The 20,636-nt window shown below is 28.8% G+C and overlaps 1 protein-coding gene and 1 pseudogene across 2 annotated transcripts; one reads left to right on the top strand and one right to left on the bottom strand.

Moving 5' to 3' along the window:
* The first annotated feature begins 4,698 nt into the window (after positions 1-4,698).
* LOC111304181 (UDP-rhamnose/UDP-galactose transporter 5-like) lies at positions 4,699-6,530 on the top strand (annotated as a pseudogene).
* A 4,545-nt stretch (positions 6,531-11,075) lies between these two features.
* On the bottom strand, positions 11,076-16,659 carry LOC111303105 (CwfJ-like family protein / zinc finger (CCCH-type) family protein). Of its 2 annotated transcripts, XM_022899146.2 has the most exons (10): positions 16,523-16,659; positions 16,133-16,406; positions 15,875-16,004; positions 15,662-15,781; positions 14,634-14,751; positions 13,675-14,126; positions 13,189-13,474; positions 12,733-12,826; positions 12,289-12,434; positions 11,076-11,543 (listed from the first exon to the last, which is right to left on the bottom strand). In XM_022899146.2, the coding sequence occupies exons 1-10, from the start codon at positions 16,598-16,600 to the stop codon at positions 11,415-11,417; spliced, it is 1,827 nt and encodes a 608-aa protein (XP_022754881.1). In that variant the 5' UTR covers positions 16,601-16,659; the 3' UTR covers positions 11,076-11,414. The 2 variants fall into 2 exon arrangements, with proteins under 2 accessions (XP_022754881.1, XP_089598220.1); XM_089742094.1 differs by lacking the exons at positions 15,662-15,781; positions 15,875-16,004 and having other exon boundaries at positions 14,634-14,737.
* Between the last annotated feature and the right edge of the window lie 3,977 nt (positions 16,660-20,636).

Here is a 20,636-nt window from a genome sequence, read left to right as displayed (position 1 = left end):
CTTTGTTATATCCTAAAGGCATAATTGCCTTTAAGAAAGTGTTCTTCACCCCTCAAAGCCAAATTTTTTTTTATTATTCCTCTTTTCTTATTTATTTTTTCTACCTATTTAAAGGCGATTATGAGAAATTTATATGTCGCACAAGAAAATTACAAGAAAAAGAAATCAGCATGATTTGGAGATCAATATTAGAGGAGACTCAAGATGTCAAAGGATTAATGTTTTTATCAACCAAAATGTTAATTTTTATAAAGATCTTCATTAAAGGTATGTGTTTTATTTTTTGTATAATTGCTGATAAAAAATTGATTGAATAAGATAAACATGTTAATAGTTTATTTCATTAATGTGTAAAATCAAAACATAATATGCAAAATATTGATTACATTGCATAAGTTTATGCATATACTGAAATTGACTCCATATTTGGGTTTAATGAATTGTATTATATTTATTTGAAAAATCAGTACTCATAAAGATTGAGATGAAAAATAGCCTGAAAACATAAAAGAGAAAGACATGAATTGATCTACAACCAAAAGAATTATCACTTATTATCAAGTAAGGAATTAAATTACGTCATAACAGAATGGCTGATTGTTTAATTGTCATGTCTTTGTTATATATAGAACAGGCAAATTGTTTCATAGTTTCTATGAAAAACAATTGAAAATGGGTAAAGGAGTTTACCATGAAAAATTAGATGTAATTGGAAAATATATGCAGAAAATAAGATTTGGTTGCAATATTAGTTTTATGGATTAATTGGTGGATAATAAACCAAATAATGATTATTATCAGAAACATGGGCAGTGTGATATGTATTTTGCCTAGTGGGTGTATTACACTAGAAGTAATTTTACAAAAAAAAAAATTATTGTAAACAATCACAAAGTGAAAATCATAAAAAGCCTTCAAAGAGTTAATCAATAGTTACAAAAAAGCATTATTGCTTTTTGCATATGGGATATTGATTAAATGAAAAGACATGCTATTAAAAAAAATATTGAAGCATTTATTAGTTACTAGCATTTTGAAGGATGCTCATCAATGTCTAATTAGGCATGTTTATAAATTAAAAAAGAACATACAAATTCAATGTTCCAAATGCACCAATACATGTATATGTTTAATTCCATTTTGTGATGGTATGGAGAACATTGGTACAGTTTGTTATATATTACGAAAATGAACTAAATGGGATGAAATTTTCTTTCTTATACATAGAAGAATGATATGGACTATGGAGATAGAATTCCACTATCCAATTAATATATTATTGGTTAAAGACAATAAAAGTATTGTTGCTTCTTGTACAAAAAAAATGACTTTCTGCAAACTATTAAAATGAAAAATGAATAATTTTTTGAGGTTTTCAATAGTTTCATGGCAATGGCAAGGATGTGGCTGATTATATACTATATTAACATATGGGCTTAGATAATAATACTAGTTTGTGAAAGTCGTAAGCCTTAGAGTTAGCCAATCAATGATTTAACCAATGCAAATTCATAATAAATTTTTGCATGAAATATGAGTAGAACTTATATTATAATTATTGTTTATACTATTTTATAAAAATGATTTATTGGATTCATATTTCATAACTTGCATTGATATGGTGATCTAGATATGAACATATTGGTCACAAAATGATTGTAAAAGTATTTGAAATTGGAGTTAAATATACTATAGACTTTTATTGTATATAGGTATATTGGTCCTATGAGTAAAATTTAAATTTATTATATATCCAAAAATATTTTGACCAATTAAAAATGGTAAATAACCGAGATATATAGGCTACATAATGTTGGAGAAATAAAGTTCTTATAAACCTTTGAAATCAAGTTTCAAGATTTCAATAATCATAAAACTTGGAATTGGCCATTGAGCAAGTACTATATGCATTGAAAACTCATGATAACATTTGAGGTAGTTGGTTTTCACTAAAAATCATCATTATAAATGAGATAATTTTAATAACTAAATCTACATGATTTATAGGTATGAAATGGATTATTATGATTAGTTTAGAATAGCCATAAGCCAAAATTGATGCAATAATTTTGATCATGTTATGATATTTTTTGTTATGTATATGGTCTAATTCATGGATTATACAAATAATTTATCATCTATGGTTTTATATAGTAAAAATTTCAAAGTATATTTACTTTAGAAGCCATGAGTGATTCAAAGATTTTGTGAATTTGAAAACTTTTATAATAGCAAAAAGCATGCTATTTGATCCATTTGAGAGATGAAAATGGTTTTGTTCATGATAATAAAAAATTATTAATAGTGTCCATGATAAAATAGATTCATATAAATATTTATGAATTGACATAAAAGTCTTAAAAGAATACTATAAAAGTATGATTATATTTGAAATATGCTTATTGATGTAAACTCTTATATTGAATTAAAATATAAAAGTTTTGAAATATTAAGATATCAGCTAATTATCTTTCACTAAGGGTGGATTTGGACTCGTCCTACTAAAAAAAAAAACATCAAATAGTGAAAAAATAAATGAAATGGCAACTTGATTAAGTATATATAACATCTTGATAATTGAATGAGATATTCTTTAATAAAAGAATGTATACTTGTACATGGTAGGGGTGATAAAAATCAAAAGAAATAAAAATTACTACCATAATGTTGTAAGATTTTAGTATAATTTTACGAGTAAATTATACAAGTTAATAAGTTTAAACATTTATTAAAGTAAAGTCAGAAAAATGTCATTAAAAAAAATTAAAAGGACTAAAATAGTTTGATTTATTCATTGAGTTTTTCTAATTATACTAGAAGTATAATTATATTAAAGATGTATAAAAGTATTAAAATAGAATGGTTGAAAGTTATGAATATAAAGTTGTGGCCATAACCAAAACTAACTATTTCTTAAAATGATAAGAATAAGGTAACAATGTCTGGAGCATATAAATTATATGCAAAATAAAAAAGTTTGGATGTGTTAGCCTGAAGTGATTACATTAGAGATTTAATCTCAAGTGTGGTTAATTACCATAAAAGAAAATTGATTTGGTTAGTAGTACTATAAGTGGAATAGATTTAATCCCTTATTATTGGATACCAATAATGAGAACCCAACTTTGAATTAATAACCTCTAATTACAAAGTTTAATGGGTAAAAATAAGTTATTATTATGTGTTTATTAAACACTAGTAGAATTCATTTAAATTTTAAAAACTAATGTGATCTATTAAGTAGAAATGATGAGTTTTTATACTCTTAATGGAGTCTTAAATGTCTAAAGCAATAGAGACATAATGAAAACTCTACCTATATAAACATAAAAGTGGTGCTGCTTTAACAAAAAGAATTGAGATCTTTTTTATAAATATTTATGAATAGGATAAGCACGTGACCATAATAGTGCTAAAAACGGTTATAAATCTCTGATATAAGAACAAATAAGTATTATGTGTGTTATATCTTCAATTCTAACACTAGGAGTTGAGGTTAAATCTATGGATACCATCAACTTCATTAGAATTCTAAGATATATACACTAATTGAAGGTTTAAATAGAGAGATACATTTTTGTATTCATATTATTTATTTGTGTAAAAGGTAAAAATTAAGCACCAACATTATACAGAAAGTCATAACCATTTGAATAGAAGTTTGTCTGTTCATTCATTATAAATAAATTTTTTAATATAATCATTTCTACTGTTTCTTATTGGAGAGTTTAAAGCTTTGTTATATTCTAAAGGCATAATTGCCTTTAAGAAAGTGTTTTTCACACCTTAAAGCCAAAATTTTTTTCTATTATTCCTCTTTTGTTATTTATTTTTCTGGCATAAACTAATTGAATGGGTTTGAATTCAAGATGGGTTTCATTACTTTTGCCAAGTTTGCATTGATATACTTTGATATTCTTGCATGATAATTTTTTTCCCTTTTACTAACATATAGATAGGTTGGTAAAGAAGTGAAAATTGTTTGTAAATTTTTATTTTTATTTTTATTTTACAATTTATTACTTTCAAAAAGTTAATATATTAACTAGATCTCTTCAATTTTCTTTTCTAAGTTCTTTTTTCTGTTAAACAATTTTCATTTATGTGATGAGAACATGGTTTTCTTTCTCATTTTCATCCATTGTTTGCAAGCCTGTCTTTGCTTTAGGTTATCTTTTGTAAGCCTATCTGATCATGTTTTATAACATTGATGTTTAAGAATTTGTTGTTTGTGTTTCTACTTCCATTGGTGTAACTTTACTTTTTTGTTTTGACATTTCATATTGATGATATATGTTATAGCTTTATGAATAGATTCAAGATAATTTAAGATAACATTTCTTTACTTTTAACAGATGTGCTTCCATTTAGGCAATTAAGGCTAATTCGAACTCTAACACCATGAAATTGGTTACCTTTTGGGTTATCTTCTCACTGATCTTCCTATTTGAACATTTTTTCATAAGGATGCTTTAATGGTAATCTTTCCTACTCAATAATGCTTGTAGTTCTGTTTGGTGTACCTAAAATCTATAAGATATATAAAAGTGATCCCCTAACATGGCTTTAGAAGATATGTAAGCAATGTTAATAAAACCAATTAAGGGACAATTTTGGGGAAGAAACTTCTCCAGAAGCTTCTCCAAAAGCTTGAAGGAAGAAGCTTTATTTGCTTCAAAAATATGAAACACAAGGTCAATGGTGAAATTTCTTGATCATACAGTATGCAAAGCAATAGGATGTTTGTTATGTTTTTGTGTTAAAGATGATCGCTCTTGCCCTCACATCTTCATTTTTTTCAAAAACATGAAACACAAGGTCAGTGGTGAAATTTCTTGATCATACAATATGTAAAGCCATAAGATGTTTGTTCAGATGTTTTTGTGTTAAAGATGATCGCTCTTGCCCTCACATCGTCTCCTCCTTTTCCAAATTCGTTGTATGTTTTTCAAATTTTTTTTTCATTTTTTCTAGTTTTCTTTTTCTTTTGTTTAGTTCCTAAGAAAATTCAATTCAAGAAATGCTTTTTTTCCCAGTCTTTTATATATCTAAAAAGAAACAAAATTTAAACAAATTTTAAGATAATGAAAATATGATTTTGTATCTTTTTCTTCAAACTGTTATATCGAACGATTACATCTTTTTCTTCTATTAGTAAGTAGTCTTGCTAGATAGTAGCAAATCCATGGTCACATTATTTTGACAAAAAATGTTAACAAATTTAGATAATCTTTCAAACCCCATCTCTCACTGGCATTTTTTTGTCATAGGATTTTTCTTTTTTTTTTGTTTTTTTATCAAGTTTTTCTATTTGTAGTTTAGTTATCAATATGAATTATTAAGAATAGTAACATAATTAAGAATTTCAAAAATATTCAATTTTCAAGGTTAGTAAATATTAAATAACGAGCAATGGAGCAACTTTTAGTGTCCATTATTAAACAAATTAACCAAGCAAAGAGAAAAAAAAACCTCAAAATAAGGTCAAACTGTGATTTAGCATTGTTGATATATCAGATAAATTAAAAGCCATGAAATAAGTCAAAGGTTATATTGAGATGAAGTGGAAGGCTTAACTTGAAAGTAGCTGAGATTAAGTGTAGGACGATTGTGATACTGGTATAATAATATCTATAAGTAAGTAAGCTAAAGATGTTGGTTTTTGTTACTTTATGAATGTTCTGATTATGTTTACTACAATAAGGATATAATAAACTATCATTAATTTCTTTAAATTTGATTGCAAATTTTACAGCCATAACATTAACTGGTTTGCATTTTGCTACCACAACCTTGATGACAGCTATTCTAAGATGGTTATGATGCATTCAATCTTTTCATTTGCCATTGCCTGAGCTTTTGAAATTTGTTTTGTTTGTGAACTTCTCAATCGTTGGAATGCATGTTAATCTGATGTGGAACTCTGTAGGATTTTATCAGGTAAAATATAATATTTGCTAGATTTTAATAGTTGTATTTTTGAATAATTTAGAATTCACAGATTCTCTAATTCAATGACAAATTGCAAAGCTTGATATGATTCCTGTATCCTATTTTTTAGAAGTTATGATGGACAATTCGGTACTCCAAAGATACAAAGCTGAGCATAGCTGTTGTTCTTCTAGGTGTTGGTGTTTGTATTGTCACTGATGTGAATGTTAATACCATAGGTTTTATAGCTACCCTTTATTGTAGTTGGAGTATTTCTTTATAGTGGTATGTAAGTTATTAATTTCTGGGTATATAAATTGAATCTTTTAATGTTCTAAATTGATGTATCTTTTTTAGAATTTATAATTTAGCCGTTTATTTAATTTTTTGTTTATTTGTGCAATATATACATCACATTCAATGAAGGGATAGTCTTAATTCCTTTAACCTACTAGAACACACTATTCTTACTTAGGCTAGAACATTGTTGTTATTAGGTCCGTTTCTGGATTATTGGTTGACAAATAAAAGAGTTGATGCCTATAACAATGTTTAATTAAAGGTCTCCATCTTATATTTGCAATTAGTGAACTATTTATATATTTATTATAGGTTATTTTCATTAATTTTAATACTAATAAATTTGATTATGTGATTGTAGACTTATTTTGCTTCCATTCAAGATAAGCTATCTTTTTTTTTTCTTCAAAATAATTGACTTTTTACATGAATTTGTTGGTACAGGATTGTTGAAAATTTTGCCATGATTTTAGTGTAGCATTTTCTACTTCACATGGTTTTGTACCTCAAGAATCCATAGTTCTGAAGCCTAAAAAACATGAATTGGCCAAAATTTATACAAAAGGGTTGTGTTTTTGGATAAGATCAAGAAGGCTTATCAAAAGAATCCCAATTTGGCTAGCTTGGTTATGGACCCTGAGTTTGCAAGGGAGATGGTTCAAAAGCAAGTAGCTAGGAAAAGAGTTATGGGGTTGGCCATCTCTATTGGGATCAACATATCAAGAATGTATGTAGATTCAGTTATTGAAAGTTTTGAAAACTAACATGGCAAAAATGTTGTAAAATGTATCATTGTTGGACAATCAACTATGCTATTTGGTATATTGATAGAGAATGCTATCTTAAACATTTCAGAGGGTCAAAAATAGATGGCTTGGTTGATAGACTTCACTGGATGGACATTGAACACAAGTGTGCCCCTCAAGTTTGCTTACAAAACTATTAATATATTACAAAACCGTTACCTTAAGAGGCTGGCTATAGCATTTCTCTATAATCTCCTAAGAAATTTTAAAGTATTTTAAAATGATTGAATTTTATCCCTTAACCACATTCTGATTGTTAAATGAGTGCTAAATGTCTTTAGACTTGTGCTAAGGCATAATTGTGTTTAATAATAATTTAACAATGTGAAGGACAAGTTTTTTAAAACTAAATGACATAATATTGGTGCATATAACATTGTAAGTTAACTACTGCTCTTGTTAATTTGATATTAAACTTAATCAATTTGCTTTTCTTACATTTCTGTAGATTGTTAAGTATTTTCTAGATGTTAAAATCTTTCAAAAGGTGAAGTTTGTGTACCTTATGAATAAAGATAGTATGGAGCTCATAAGATCATATTTTGATAAGAAAAATTTACCAAATGAATTTGGAAGAAAGGTAATACTATTGGTGAGGTTGTGTTTTTTAAGATTGGGTTGTATAGATCATGATTTGAATTGTTTTGTTTTTGGAGATATTTATGTTGGTTATATTTTTTGTGGAATTATATGTTAGTTTTGTTTATTTTGATGATTTTCAGTTATGTAGTGAATTTGTTATTTGAGTTCTTTTCATTATTTTTAATTATAAGGTTTTATTTTTTTCAGGTATAGTATGAGGTATTAGATTTAAGTTTGAGGTAAGTTTTTAAGTTGGACTTTTTTTTTTGTATTGTTATTATTTTTTTGCCTTTTTATGTATTAGCAGAACATCAACATGTTAATAGCCTATTTTTCAACAACAATGTAACAAAACAATAGGTGGATAGTACTTATTCTTTGAATAACTTTATAGCTTAAAGAACTTGCTAGCCTATTTTCTTTAACATGTGTTTGTTGATCACATTGTTTAGAAAATTGTAACCAGAGTTAAGCTAAAGAAAAATTATACAAAAGAGGAAAACTATGTGCTTCTATTTTTAGCTTTTGAATTCTAATTATTTTTGCTGTTAATAGAATAATTTTATTTTCTTTTTTGATGATAAAAAGAATTGAACTATTTTTATACCATATTTTCTATATAACTAATTAGAAACATGTAGTTCTCACCCTTTTTGCAACCTCTTTTTAGATCATTTTAACTCCATGACATTTTTTATCTACAGAATGATAACAGAGTTAATGATACACCTATGTTGATAGATTAAAAGGTTAGATTGGTTCACTTAAAACTTCATGTTGAAAAATGTTACCATACTTACAAGTCTTAGATGGTGATTTATTTTCAGGACAGCATCTTCATTATATCTAATTTTAAACCAAAATATCCAGTGTTATAGCTAGACTGAAGGTAAACTTTTAATTATATTCTATTTCATCAAAGTTACTTTTAACATTCAACTAGTAAGTTGATCTAAACTTTTTTTTCTTTTTGCTTATGCTTTGTAGACTAGTATCAGATTTTGTCATTGTCATCGTGTTTGTAACTTATGGTGGCATTGCATTTGCTTGTGCTGGACAACCGATCAGATTGTATTGATTTAAGCTTAGCTAATCTTTGACTTCAATGTTTGGTTCTACCTAAGTTTCTTGGTTTACTAATATCCTATATATTTTATTGTTATGTATTATATAGGTGATTATTGGATATTTGTTGGCGAGATCTTTCATTGGATCTGGAGGTTTTAACTTTGTCAGTGAAATGGTGTAAGTATGTTTTTTATTACAATAAAGTTTTACCATTAACATTGATAGCTTATTTATTATTGAATCCTTTGTAACTATTTTGAACGATGGTTTCTTGATCATAATGTCATAGTTTATTCTTTTGCATACAGAACTCTTACTATGAAAGATTTGGTATTTCACATGCATAACAAAGTGAGTTGATATGGTATTTCAAATGCATTTTTATTATGTAATTTATAAATAATTAATTTTTATATATTTAATTTTCATAATTGATAAAATATGATTATACCAATATCAATACATATTTTAAATATATATAAAAATAAAAATTATTAACTAAATTTTACTTAATATAATTTACTTTAAAATCATATTTTAAAATTAATTAAATAAAAAAATTTATAAATATGTTCTAAGAAACCCTCGACTAAGTGAGGGCATCAATCAAGTTAGTATAATATAGCCCTACAAAAATGTATTTCAACAATAAAAAATTTCCACCACCTCCTAATTTTTCTGGTGGATCAATTGAAATTAATAACATATAGTAATATGATGATCATTTCAAAATTTATGATAATTTATATATAATGATTAAATTATTGTATTTAATAAGTATTAGGTGATTTTACATGATCATAATCTTAGATCATCTAAAATGATCATATTATAGTCTTAAAAAGTGATCTAGTTTTTATCTAAAATGATAAAAAAACTTTCATCACCAAGTAACATGATATGTAAAATTAATAATAATCAATATTATTTATTTAATATGTGAATTAAAAACATTACTTCCTCTTGAAATTGTAATTATTTTATATTATAAATTTTTATATTTTCAAACCAATATTTATTGTAACAAGTTTATAAATAATTTGTGTTTTTTATTATTTTAATATTTTATATGTAATACAATCTTTTTTTATTATGAATTTAATATATTAGTTTTATTTTTTATTCAAATTTTTTACATAATTTATATTATAAATTTTAGTTTATCTATCAATAAATATATATACTAATTTAATAATTTGATTATATATTTATTATAAAATAAATACAATATTACTAATATTTTATAGATTATTAACTTTAAACAATATTAAAATAATTAACTTATGTAACTATTATAATATATAATTATTTTTATATTTTTAAATAAAATAATATTTAATTTTTAATAATACCAAACACAATCATTTTTAATTCATAAAAATTAACACTCATTAATTAAATAAAATAATTTCAAATAACGAGTGATCGACAATAAAATTATCTCATGAATTATATTACCATGATAGCTAGCTCCACAAATTCTACATTAATATTACAAAAATATCAAATATCAAATGTGGCCTATATTTGTCTCAACTGTGTTACTTTATGATAGCTAGCCCCACAAATTCTGCATTAAATTGTTTTTATTTAAACTATAGGGTAAAAATACAGAAAAATAAAATATGAAAAATCTTACTTTAATATCATTTTTATTCCCTTTTTTTTTTAAATCTTTTCAGGAGAGGGGTCTTCTCTAAAGAAAAGAGTATTTTTTGAAGTAATTTTTCTTATTGGCAGATGTGGTCGTTTGATGAAAGATTTCAAGTTTCTCTAATAATATCATGTAATAATCATGTTTTAATTCAAAAATTAAATCACCATGATAAGTTATTAAGCCTTTACTCTTTAGAAAAACTTGATTAATAGGATGAAATTAATTAAAAAAATCTTAACATAAAAAAAAATGTTTTTTTCCTTGGCCTGATACCAGGCAGCAGAAGCCAGCTGGTCGCCCCCACGGTTGAGAGTTATGAAAGACGGTTGTCTTGATTGACACGCCTCCATTTTCGCTCCGTCAGGCTCACATCGCTACTTTTCGCCAAGGTGGCGGTCATCATTTTTCTTACACAAGCATGGACCCTTACATATAAAGGCTTCAACTATTTTTTTTGCAAACCATGGGGAGAAATGCGGTAACTTAACATATTTTGCAGTCGTGATTTTTAATTTTGCATATTCTATCTGCTTTGATTTGCCTTTGCTAAAGCTGAAAAGAGCCGCCCTTTTAGTGATATTCTACCATAGCGGTTTTGGATCCCTTTCACCTAGCCTAACCGGCAAGGAACCTTTCATTACCAAATACTCGTTCATTTGATGATTTGAGTTCGATAGACCCTGATTTTAATAAAGCACCTAACCAACCTACGACGGTTTAATGCAGAAGACTACCATTCAAGTTTTTTGCTCATTTAAGGAAAAATAAAATTAAAAAAATTTATAGGCGGACACAAATTCTGGGCTGGGTTAAGAAGCGAATTAGTGTTCCCTTCGACAACTTGCACTCCAAGGAATATATGCCCATACCAGCCAAACATAGGCAAAGTCCGATATTCCAAGAGGGAATGTAAGATGCCCTGAACCGAAGGCCCAAGGGATTCAACATCCTTCCAAGCTGACTAGGAAAAGCTATGCCACACTTCGTTATCAGCACAAGGCGATTGATTGGAGCTCCTGTTCAATGAAAGCAGCTCTTCTTTTGTTGGATCATCATATCCTTTGGTAAAATCATTGACTCGGATCAAATACTTCAAATCGTTTTTTGAAATTTTCAGCCAGCTTTGTTTCCTCTTCTTTGCCAATTGTACAATTCCTCCAATCAGCCCTATCCGCCATGTTCAGTAGGCCTGCCAGCACCTGCATAAGATTTCACACCAGTCATTCCTTTTTCCACTGTGACAGATACATCTTTTAAAAACTAGCTATAGACATTAAAGTATGTTGGTCATTCTTTTCAAAAAGAAAAGTATGCCGATCATTAGCTGCATTTAACCAAAGGATTCTAGCTGATAACATCATAATTTACTACGTTCCAAATAGATATGAAGATGTCTCAAATACTAGAGTATTCAAAACAGCAGATTCTGTTGCAAAATTTACCACTTAGACCTAAGGCCAACAATTGGTTATTAATCAATAGTAACTAAAAAATCTTTTTGATGGAAAATAATTTTATGGTGTGAATTCCAAGACATATCATAACATATAGTCCCACCTCTACTCTTTTCTCTCCAAATAATAATGGAAAATGTCTCACCACTACTTTTTTATTCTCTGTTACCTATTTTAAAAAATAAAATTTACATTTGACATAATTCATAAGAAGCTAATCTCAGCTAACAGGCAAGACAGAGTAACTTTTTATGTCAGTCATTGATGAGAATGAAAAACCTATCATGAAAATCAATGTAAAAGAAATTAACATGCTAATTATCAACAATCTCAATAGGTGGCAATTAAGGAATAAGTACACAATTCAAAGCATCTTGTTCAGAAATAAAAAAATGCAAAATTCTTTTATTCAGGTTTCAATTTAGTAAGCAAGTGCTCAGGTACAAATAGGCAGCACCATCAAATTCAATAGCAAAATTAAGTATCTTACCTCCCGTCCGAATTGGCCAGGAAACTTTTCATTCTCCTCAACCAAATGTGATAGGAATGAACCTTCAGGGAGTTCCACATAGAAGCAGCTAAAATTCTTATCAAACTGTGTCCTCAACCATTTTCTCCCCTCGGAATTATTGTTGACTGCAGGAAAAACATCAGCATAAAGATACAGAGGAACATAAAGGTCCCATAAATTTGAGGATTAGGATTGAAACTATATTCAGTATCCCTCATGGACAGACACCACATATATGCATCACATAACCCATAAATATGAGGATTTTGAAGGCAACATTATGATTAGGATTGAAACTATATTCAGTATCCCTTACAGACAGACACCACACATATGCATTACATAACCCAATGAATATGGGGATTTTGAAGGCAACATTATCAACATATATGCACCACATTCACTCAAATGTAATAAACTTACATCTTTTGGTAACAAATTCAAAACCCAACTTTTCAGCTGCTAAACTAAAAATGTCTTTAAGAGCAGCTGCTTTGGATGATGGAACAGGAACAGCCTACACAAAAGGAACATAAGATACAATTAGATGCCAAAATAAATACTTAACTATAAAGAAACCTCAATATCAAAGAAACAATTATAGAGAGAATCCATGTATGCCTTATGCATGGATGAGTAATTTATAAATATACTCTTGAATAACTGAACAACGATAAATGAAATTGATTATTGAAGCAAATTTAGATTGGACATGGTAACAAGACTTTATCTGCAAGTGTTTCACATATTCCACAATGTAATGTATAACTAGGATGAGAGACTTTATAAACAAATAAAGTGGCTCTAAGCAATTCACCTGTTCTAACACATTGTACAGTATAACTCCATGAAGACAATCATAAGAGAAATCTCTTTTACCTGAAGGTTGGCATGGGTGCCACGTTTTGATATCCACTCAAAGAACACAGCTTCCTTTCCCTGGTTTTTATAATACATCTTGAGACTGTTCTGGAATTTGCCAAGCTCAATTTCACTATCTGCTGGTAGAGAGAGAGTATTTGGCGAATGCTCCACTGGAATTATCAGTATATGATCTTGAACAAGTGGGCCTTTTGCTAGTGCACAATAGAAATTCTCTCCTATGCTAGTTACCAGATGTGACTCCACATTTGGGCTAGACAAACAAAACCAGCACTCTTTTGATCTGTACTCAGTCACAATAGATTATCACTATAATGGTTTATATATTTTACAATAAGGATGAAATGGGAAACGTTCTACAGTATTGTTATGCTGGCTAATCAATTTTTCCGCTAAATATGTGTCCAAAGTAACAAAAATATGCAGTGGGCTAGCTACAAATGAAATTAAGGGAAAAAATGATGACTGAAACAAAACACCAACCTGTTAGCATTACTATTGCCAGATCCAGGTCTCTTTCGAGAGTAACTCTCACCTTCATCCTGTAAACTATGCTTAAAGTTGCAATCTGGACCTTTTTCACATTTCCCTTTGATAATAAAATCAAGACAAACACCTCTCAAAAATTGTTCCCTTGCATCTATATCATGTTGAAAGTTGCACTTTTCTCCCCGCGGACAAGTCCCAGAAGATATAAATTTAAAACACACCTTATTACCATCAACATTCCCATGCTTTTGCCGTTTGTTCGAGACATCATATCTCCAGTATTGTGAATCAAGAGAACTATCACTAGTCCTCTTTGTGGCTTCTTTAGGATGATCCACTTGGTCTGCTAATGTATACGGTGATAAGGTAGTATTTGGGGGCTTTGCACTGATCTCAGCAGCTGACATGGCAGACGACGGAATTGGAGAAAGTGCATGAAGAAATTTCTGAGCAGGTGCAGGAACCAACAGTCACAGAATGCTTAAAAGCTAACTCTAGCAGTTGATGGTGGTTGAAAAAAAAGCACTTCAAAGATTCCTCACAAGAATGGATAGTATGTTAACCCAAAATCATGAAATAAAAGAAAATTTGTTTGATTATGCAGAAATTCTTCAAGACAAAAATATTATGGTGATGGATCTTCTTTCCTCTTTTCTCTTGTGTGTTCCTTGCAGGGATGTATGATCTCTATAAAAAGGGGGAAAGAGCTAAGCAGAGCACAGGAAGTTGTACCAGGCACTATTCAAGTACACAAGAAACAGCAATCTCATTTAGGAGATCCAGTCAAAGTGTACTGGCAATTTAATTGTTCATCTATGTAGATACAAATATCGTGTTGATGAGGTTAATGATTCATTAATAGAGCTTTATGGCTAAAAGTCTCAGCTGAATACAATCACTATTTCAATATATACTTAGGAGAAAAAGAATGAGTTGGCATAAGATAGTCAGACCTGTTTCTCTTTATTCCCAACAGAAGCAAGACCCAAGAATCGAGTTACATGCACAGCATCAACATTAGAATAAGGTTCACGAGCATAAAATGCACCCTTAGTACCTGCAATGTGATAGCTAAAAGGGAGAACAACCGTTAGCAAAAGAAACAAGACAACTTGTAAGTAACTGCAAATGCAATAAAGAAACAGCATTCCAATAGGGTTGTAAATTATTTATTCTTGCATTTAGGGCGTCATAGTCTTTACCAGAAAACTTCTTTGAACAAGGCCACATCTAAATGTATCAGTGGATTGGCAGACAATTGTTGATTTTCCAGCCAATAGAAAACGTTACAATATAGAAACATAAATTGTTATGCTGATGACTATCAAAATACCCCCTAAAATCTATGTTCTTCTGGTATAACATTTCTTAGCACTTGAAATTTAACCACTAATATCATGAAAATGAAATTTAATTCCTAACATTACAAGCTGGTACCTGACTCAGGTATATACACTACAACCTGTGCCTGACTACGGAAACTGTTGCTTTGAAAAGGTACACTATGATTGGACTTCTCATCGGGTGGAAATTTATATCTTATTGTAATCGCGGCTTCTTCTACAGATCAAGATGTCTAAGATGAGCTTTCTTTTGATAGTAAAACTGTGAGTCTTGTACAACACAACAATGCTAAAGACATTAAAAAAGCAGAATATTAATTCAAATTATCAAATGTATCTTTCATTTGTAACATCTCACTGAGAGTACGACCTTAGACCATGTGGAATATAGAAAAAGGAAAGGATTCATATACATGATTAAATCACTTTGCTATTAACATTTAGTTGGGTTCAGACATACTAACTGGAAGTCTTTGAGAAATCAGAGACACCATTAAACACTAATTTGAACAAGAATTATAAATTAACAATTTCATTATTACGACAGCAGCATCAGTCATCTGGCAAGGAAGCATAAAAAACAGTCTATTGACAATTGGATGCACCAAGTAATGCGAAACTCTTCAAACATCATGTACCGTGGTTTGATCTCTGCGACTAACTGGGATACAGTGGAATCACTGCCAGAAGAATCCGAGATTCCTGCAGGAATATCTGATGCAGTGGCTCTATTTGTGATGCCACTTGGCCATTCATTAGTAAAAACTAATTAAGGAAGTAAAAAATAACAACCTCAGAACAAAGACAAATGAACAATGAAAAGTTTTCATGCCTAGCAAAGCAAAGGATATCTTAAAAACAAGTCAACTATTCCAGGTTCCTCTGCGAATGCTCGCAATGCGTCAATGTCATCTTGACTATATGTTCCAAACTGTTGACCATTAGACAACTGCCTACCAGATAAGTAAGCAACAGACAAACCTAAATATAAGCACAATAAATCAGATATGGCAAAATTTTCACATTCACATTCTATCCTAATTCCGTCTACTATTCTCAGCAACCAAACAGAAAATACTTAATAGAAGTTAAAAAATATATATATATACCATGGAGAGTAAACTTGCCGCTGCCTTTTAACCAAAATAAATTGTCGCAAACCTTGAACCCGTCCATTTTGAAACCTTGATTGGCAGAGTTCTTCGAAACGACCGATAAAACCTTGGCCGCATCGAAGCCGTAATCCCCGATGAAGTAAGTTGGGAGAGGAATTTGGGCTCGGCCTTCGACGTAGTCCATTAATTCATCGAGCCGGTCTTGTTCGTCGGAGAAGAACTGGCCCACGCAAAAAAGAGCATCAAAAGGACCCGCTGATTTATTCACCTGAAAAATAAAATCATATTTTTCAGCTCACCGCAGTTTAAAAGAGAGAATTAAACCCTAGCAGAAATATGGATAAATTTTAAAAAAAAAAAAAAAAGAAAGGAGAGAAAATTTACTGAGTTGACTCGCTTGAAGAGCTGGTTGATGCGGCCTAAAACGCCGCCGCATAGTAGAATTCGTGGCGAAGCCATCATAGAGAGAAATAGAGAGAGACCGTTGAGAGCGAAAAGCGGGAATGCAAGACTGGTGCCATGAACTCTGAAATGAAGACTGAAGCCGGGGAGAGGAGGGCAGACGGTTGTGGTTTCTTGGGCTCATGAGGACAGGCTCAAATATTTCTAGCCTTCTAGCCCATGTTTGTAATATAAAACTACGGCTCATATGGGCCGAGCCTTAGCTTTCGTATTGATTTTTTTTTCCTCACCTGTTTTTTTTCGCTCTTTACTTTTTAAAATTTAAAATTAAAAGTAACACTTTAAAAATAATTATATAAATCAAATGAATTAAATTTTGAATTAAAAGATTATAGTCCTATGTAGTGGTGGTAATGCTTTAGCATTATTAATCTAGTAAGTAGTAATAATTTTTCAAGTTTAAATTAAAAGGAAAAACAAACTATGAGGTTGGTGCATGCTCGAATATCAAATGCAAACGCTTCATACGTAAATATTCATGAATCCATCAACTTTCCTAATGTTATGTTGAACATGACACTTTCGATTGGATAATGTGAATGGGGCAGTGGACGCAGACTTTGGTGATTTCATTATTTTACTACCATCCAAATTGCCAGTAAGAACGAAGACTTTTCCTTCACATAATCTCCTTAAACATGTGTTTTTGACTTTCAAGGTTTTGTAGCCTTTGTCCTTCTTGACTGATACAGTACTTTAAATTTGTCGTTTCTACTTTTGTGAATTTGAAGTCTTAGCTCTTTGAATTCTGATTTTTGAATTAGTATTAATGAAATTGTGCCAATTCAATTTCCCAATTTCCTATCGTAGTCTACAATTTGCATGCCATAAAATGTTTCACCCTTTCGGGTGGTAGTGATCGATGGCATGTCCATATAATATATTAAAATTATTGTAAACTTTAATTTATTACTAACTATAATTATAAATGATATATTAATATTCGTAAATTATTTAAATTTTATTTGAATAAAACTCAATTTTAATTTGATTATTATTTAGTCGAGCTCAAATTTGAATAGTTTGACTTATTGATCGAGTCAAGTTTAAGTTTTTTTATAGAATATCTCGTTATCTTAATTGAGTTTTTATATTTTAATTAATAAAATATATCAAATTTAAACTTAAATTTGAGTACAAATAATCGAATTTTTATTAAATATAAAAATTAAGTTTATTTTTATATGTTAATTGAGTATAATCGAACGAGTTTGAGTAATTTGATTTTTATCTCGAGTGAAGCTCAAGTTAAAAAAATAAAATTCGATTGAGTTCAAACTGAGTTTTAAGTCTTGAATTTCGAGTTGAACTCAAGCTCGAACTTAATATTGTATTAACTCGAACTTGATCGATTACATTTCTAATGCTAACTAAATAATTTTATTATTTATTTAATGAATTTATATTTGATACGTTATTAGTATATAAATTTTATATATTATTAATGATTAAGATAATAACATTTTATTAATTAAAAAATATTAACTTTTAAAATAATTATACACAAATTAAATTTTTTAAAAAATTTATTTATTAAAAAATTATTATAATCTGATTTAGTTCATTTATAAGTTATCATCATTCGATTCACTAAAAACATATAAATTTATATGTTAATAATGTATTAAATATAAATTTTTATTTAATTATATATACGCTAAAGAGATATGATCTAGGTATGAGACTATACTACTTAGCGGATAAATTATACTCTTTCTTTAATTGCTAAACATCTCTGATTCAATTTATTAAATCCAAATTTGGTGGGTTCTGAATTAAATATTAAAGATCTTGACATATCATTATATGGCCTGCAAAATTAACGTTTTTTTTTAAATAAATTATTTTTCATCACAAAAATTCATCAATACAATTAATACAATTATCAATATAATTATATTAAATTTATCCCAACTTAATATAAATCCAATTTTGGTGTGTTCTGAGTTCAATATTGAAGATCTTGACACATCATTCATAAGGCTTACAAAATTAATATTTTTTTAAAAATTAATTAATTTTCATCACATAAATTCATTAATATAATCAATTTAATTATCAATATAATTATATTAAAATTCTCCCAACTTAATATAAAGGCTCAGCTTTTAAACAAGTGAGATATGTGATTAAAGTTGATTTGAACAAGCCATGAGGATCTTGCTATGTATTATTTTTAATTAGTAAAAAATCGACACTTTTGAAACCTAATTAAAAATATAAGTCATATTATTATATATATTCTCTTAATCATCAAAATAAAGAATGACGTGCTGCTGCTGCCATCGTAGGTAATGATTGAAGGCTTGTGCCAATCTGCAAAGTTGCCCAAATTTGCCGTAATGTACGGACTTGATTAGTCTAAATTGGTTTTGTAGGGTTAAAGTGAATAAACTTCTTTTTCTTGGCACGTACCAAGCCAAGCAAAAATTTGACTAATAACAACTACTGATCAAATTGAAATGAAATGCGAAACAACATACGGGTTGTTAGGACGTCATTTTCACTATTACTTTCAGTATTCACTGTGACTACAAAAAAAGTTTAAGAAGTTTTAAGATTAAAAAACAAGTAAAAGTTTTTAAAAATTAACACAAAAATATTTACATTAATAGATTACAAATTTGATTTAGATTTGAATTTGAAGAATGTTCAATTAATTTATATAATTATTTTTATTTTTAAAAAATAATATTTAATAAATTTAAAATTTAAATTATAACACTTATAATTTTTTTAATAATTTATTTTTATATTTGTTGATGGTTTTATTTTTTGAATTTATTGATGGTTACAACCATTTTATTAAAAAAAAAGTTTATATTTGTTGATTTTTTTTTTGAATTGATTGATGTTGGGCTGTTGGCGCAGAGAAATCATCTTTAAAATATATATAATTAGTAAATATTAAATTTTAAATTTTAAAATACCTTTTAATACTAAATTAATGATACAATCAAGATGAAAAGTAAATTAAATCAAATAAAGTGTTATAATTATCATAATAATAAATTTAAAATTTCATGCTCTTATCATATATTTTTTATATCTCTTCTCAATAATTGATAATGTAAATGTTATTTATTTTTTATTTTAAAAAGGGACAAAGCCTTATTATAAGTGAGAAATTGAGTTCGAAACTAAATTTTTATGTGTTCCTCAAGATTTTAATGGTCATTAAATCGAAATAAAAGATATAAATGTTATTTATTAATCTTACGGATTTTGCTTTATGTTAGCTCTCTAACCTTGTACTCTATAGAATTAGCCAACTTCAACAAATTCTTGGCTGATCTTACATTCTAATTTGAAGCCAGCCTTGTACGAATAATAGTAATCGTCACTGGAAACTCTCAATTCAGAACTCACAACTTTAAATTAATAAATATACATATTGAGTAGGTATAAAAAACGTCATGGATTTAAAATACTGTAATCATCAATTTATTACGAAAGAAAATGATGAAAGTAGTCAGACGTCACCGGACATATATAAAAAATTATAAGATAAATAATCTAGTTCAAGGCTAGTACCTAGTGGTCGTCATAATTCAAAAGTCCCTACCAATTGCAGGACTCAGGTCATGTTCTTGATGACTGACCAATGCTCTCCAGAGCCTGGCATCATAGGAGCATCTGCTCAGAAACATTATCAGGATCCGGTTCAAGATTCAATCCTTAGATAAATCCAAAACCAGGTTTGTCAAGAGCCCTGAGGTGATGTGATCAATTATTTTCGGTATGATGTTCAGAATCCATATTGATGGAACGGTGACCGTACGGTTGTATTACGACCACCTTATGCATAGTAGTAGCTCACGATATTACCTCTACTAATGTCTTGGTTTTCACTTATACATCATATGAACATGCGTGGAGGTTTCGGAGCCGTCTGGAAGACTTTCGATTTCTTTACCAACCAACCAATAAATAATTTAAACCTTTCCAGTCGCTTCGCTGGAGATGAAAAGAAGCAACACCACGTGTGCCATGTTAATACGTTAGGTTCTGTTTCTGGTTGAAAAAAAAAGACATT

Source organism: Durio zibethinus, chromosome 13 (genome assembly GCF_047325235.1).
Source record: "Durio zibethinus cultivar Kanyao isolate XHJ-2024 chromosome 13, ASM4732523v1, whole genome shotgun sequence".
Lineage (NCBI taxonomy): Eukaryota > Viridiplantae > Streptophyta > Magnoliopsida > Malvales > Malvaceae > Durio > Durio zibethinus.
The sequence above is the reverse complement of the archived record's forward strand: the minus strand, read 5'-3'. Positions and strand labels throughout refer to the sequence as shown.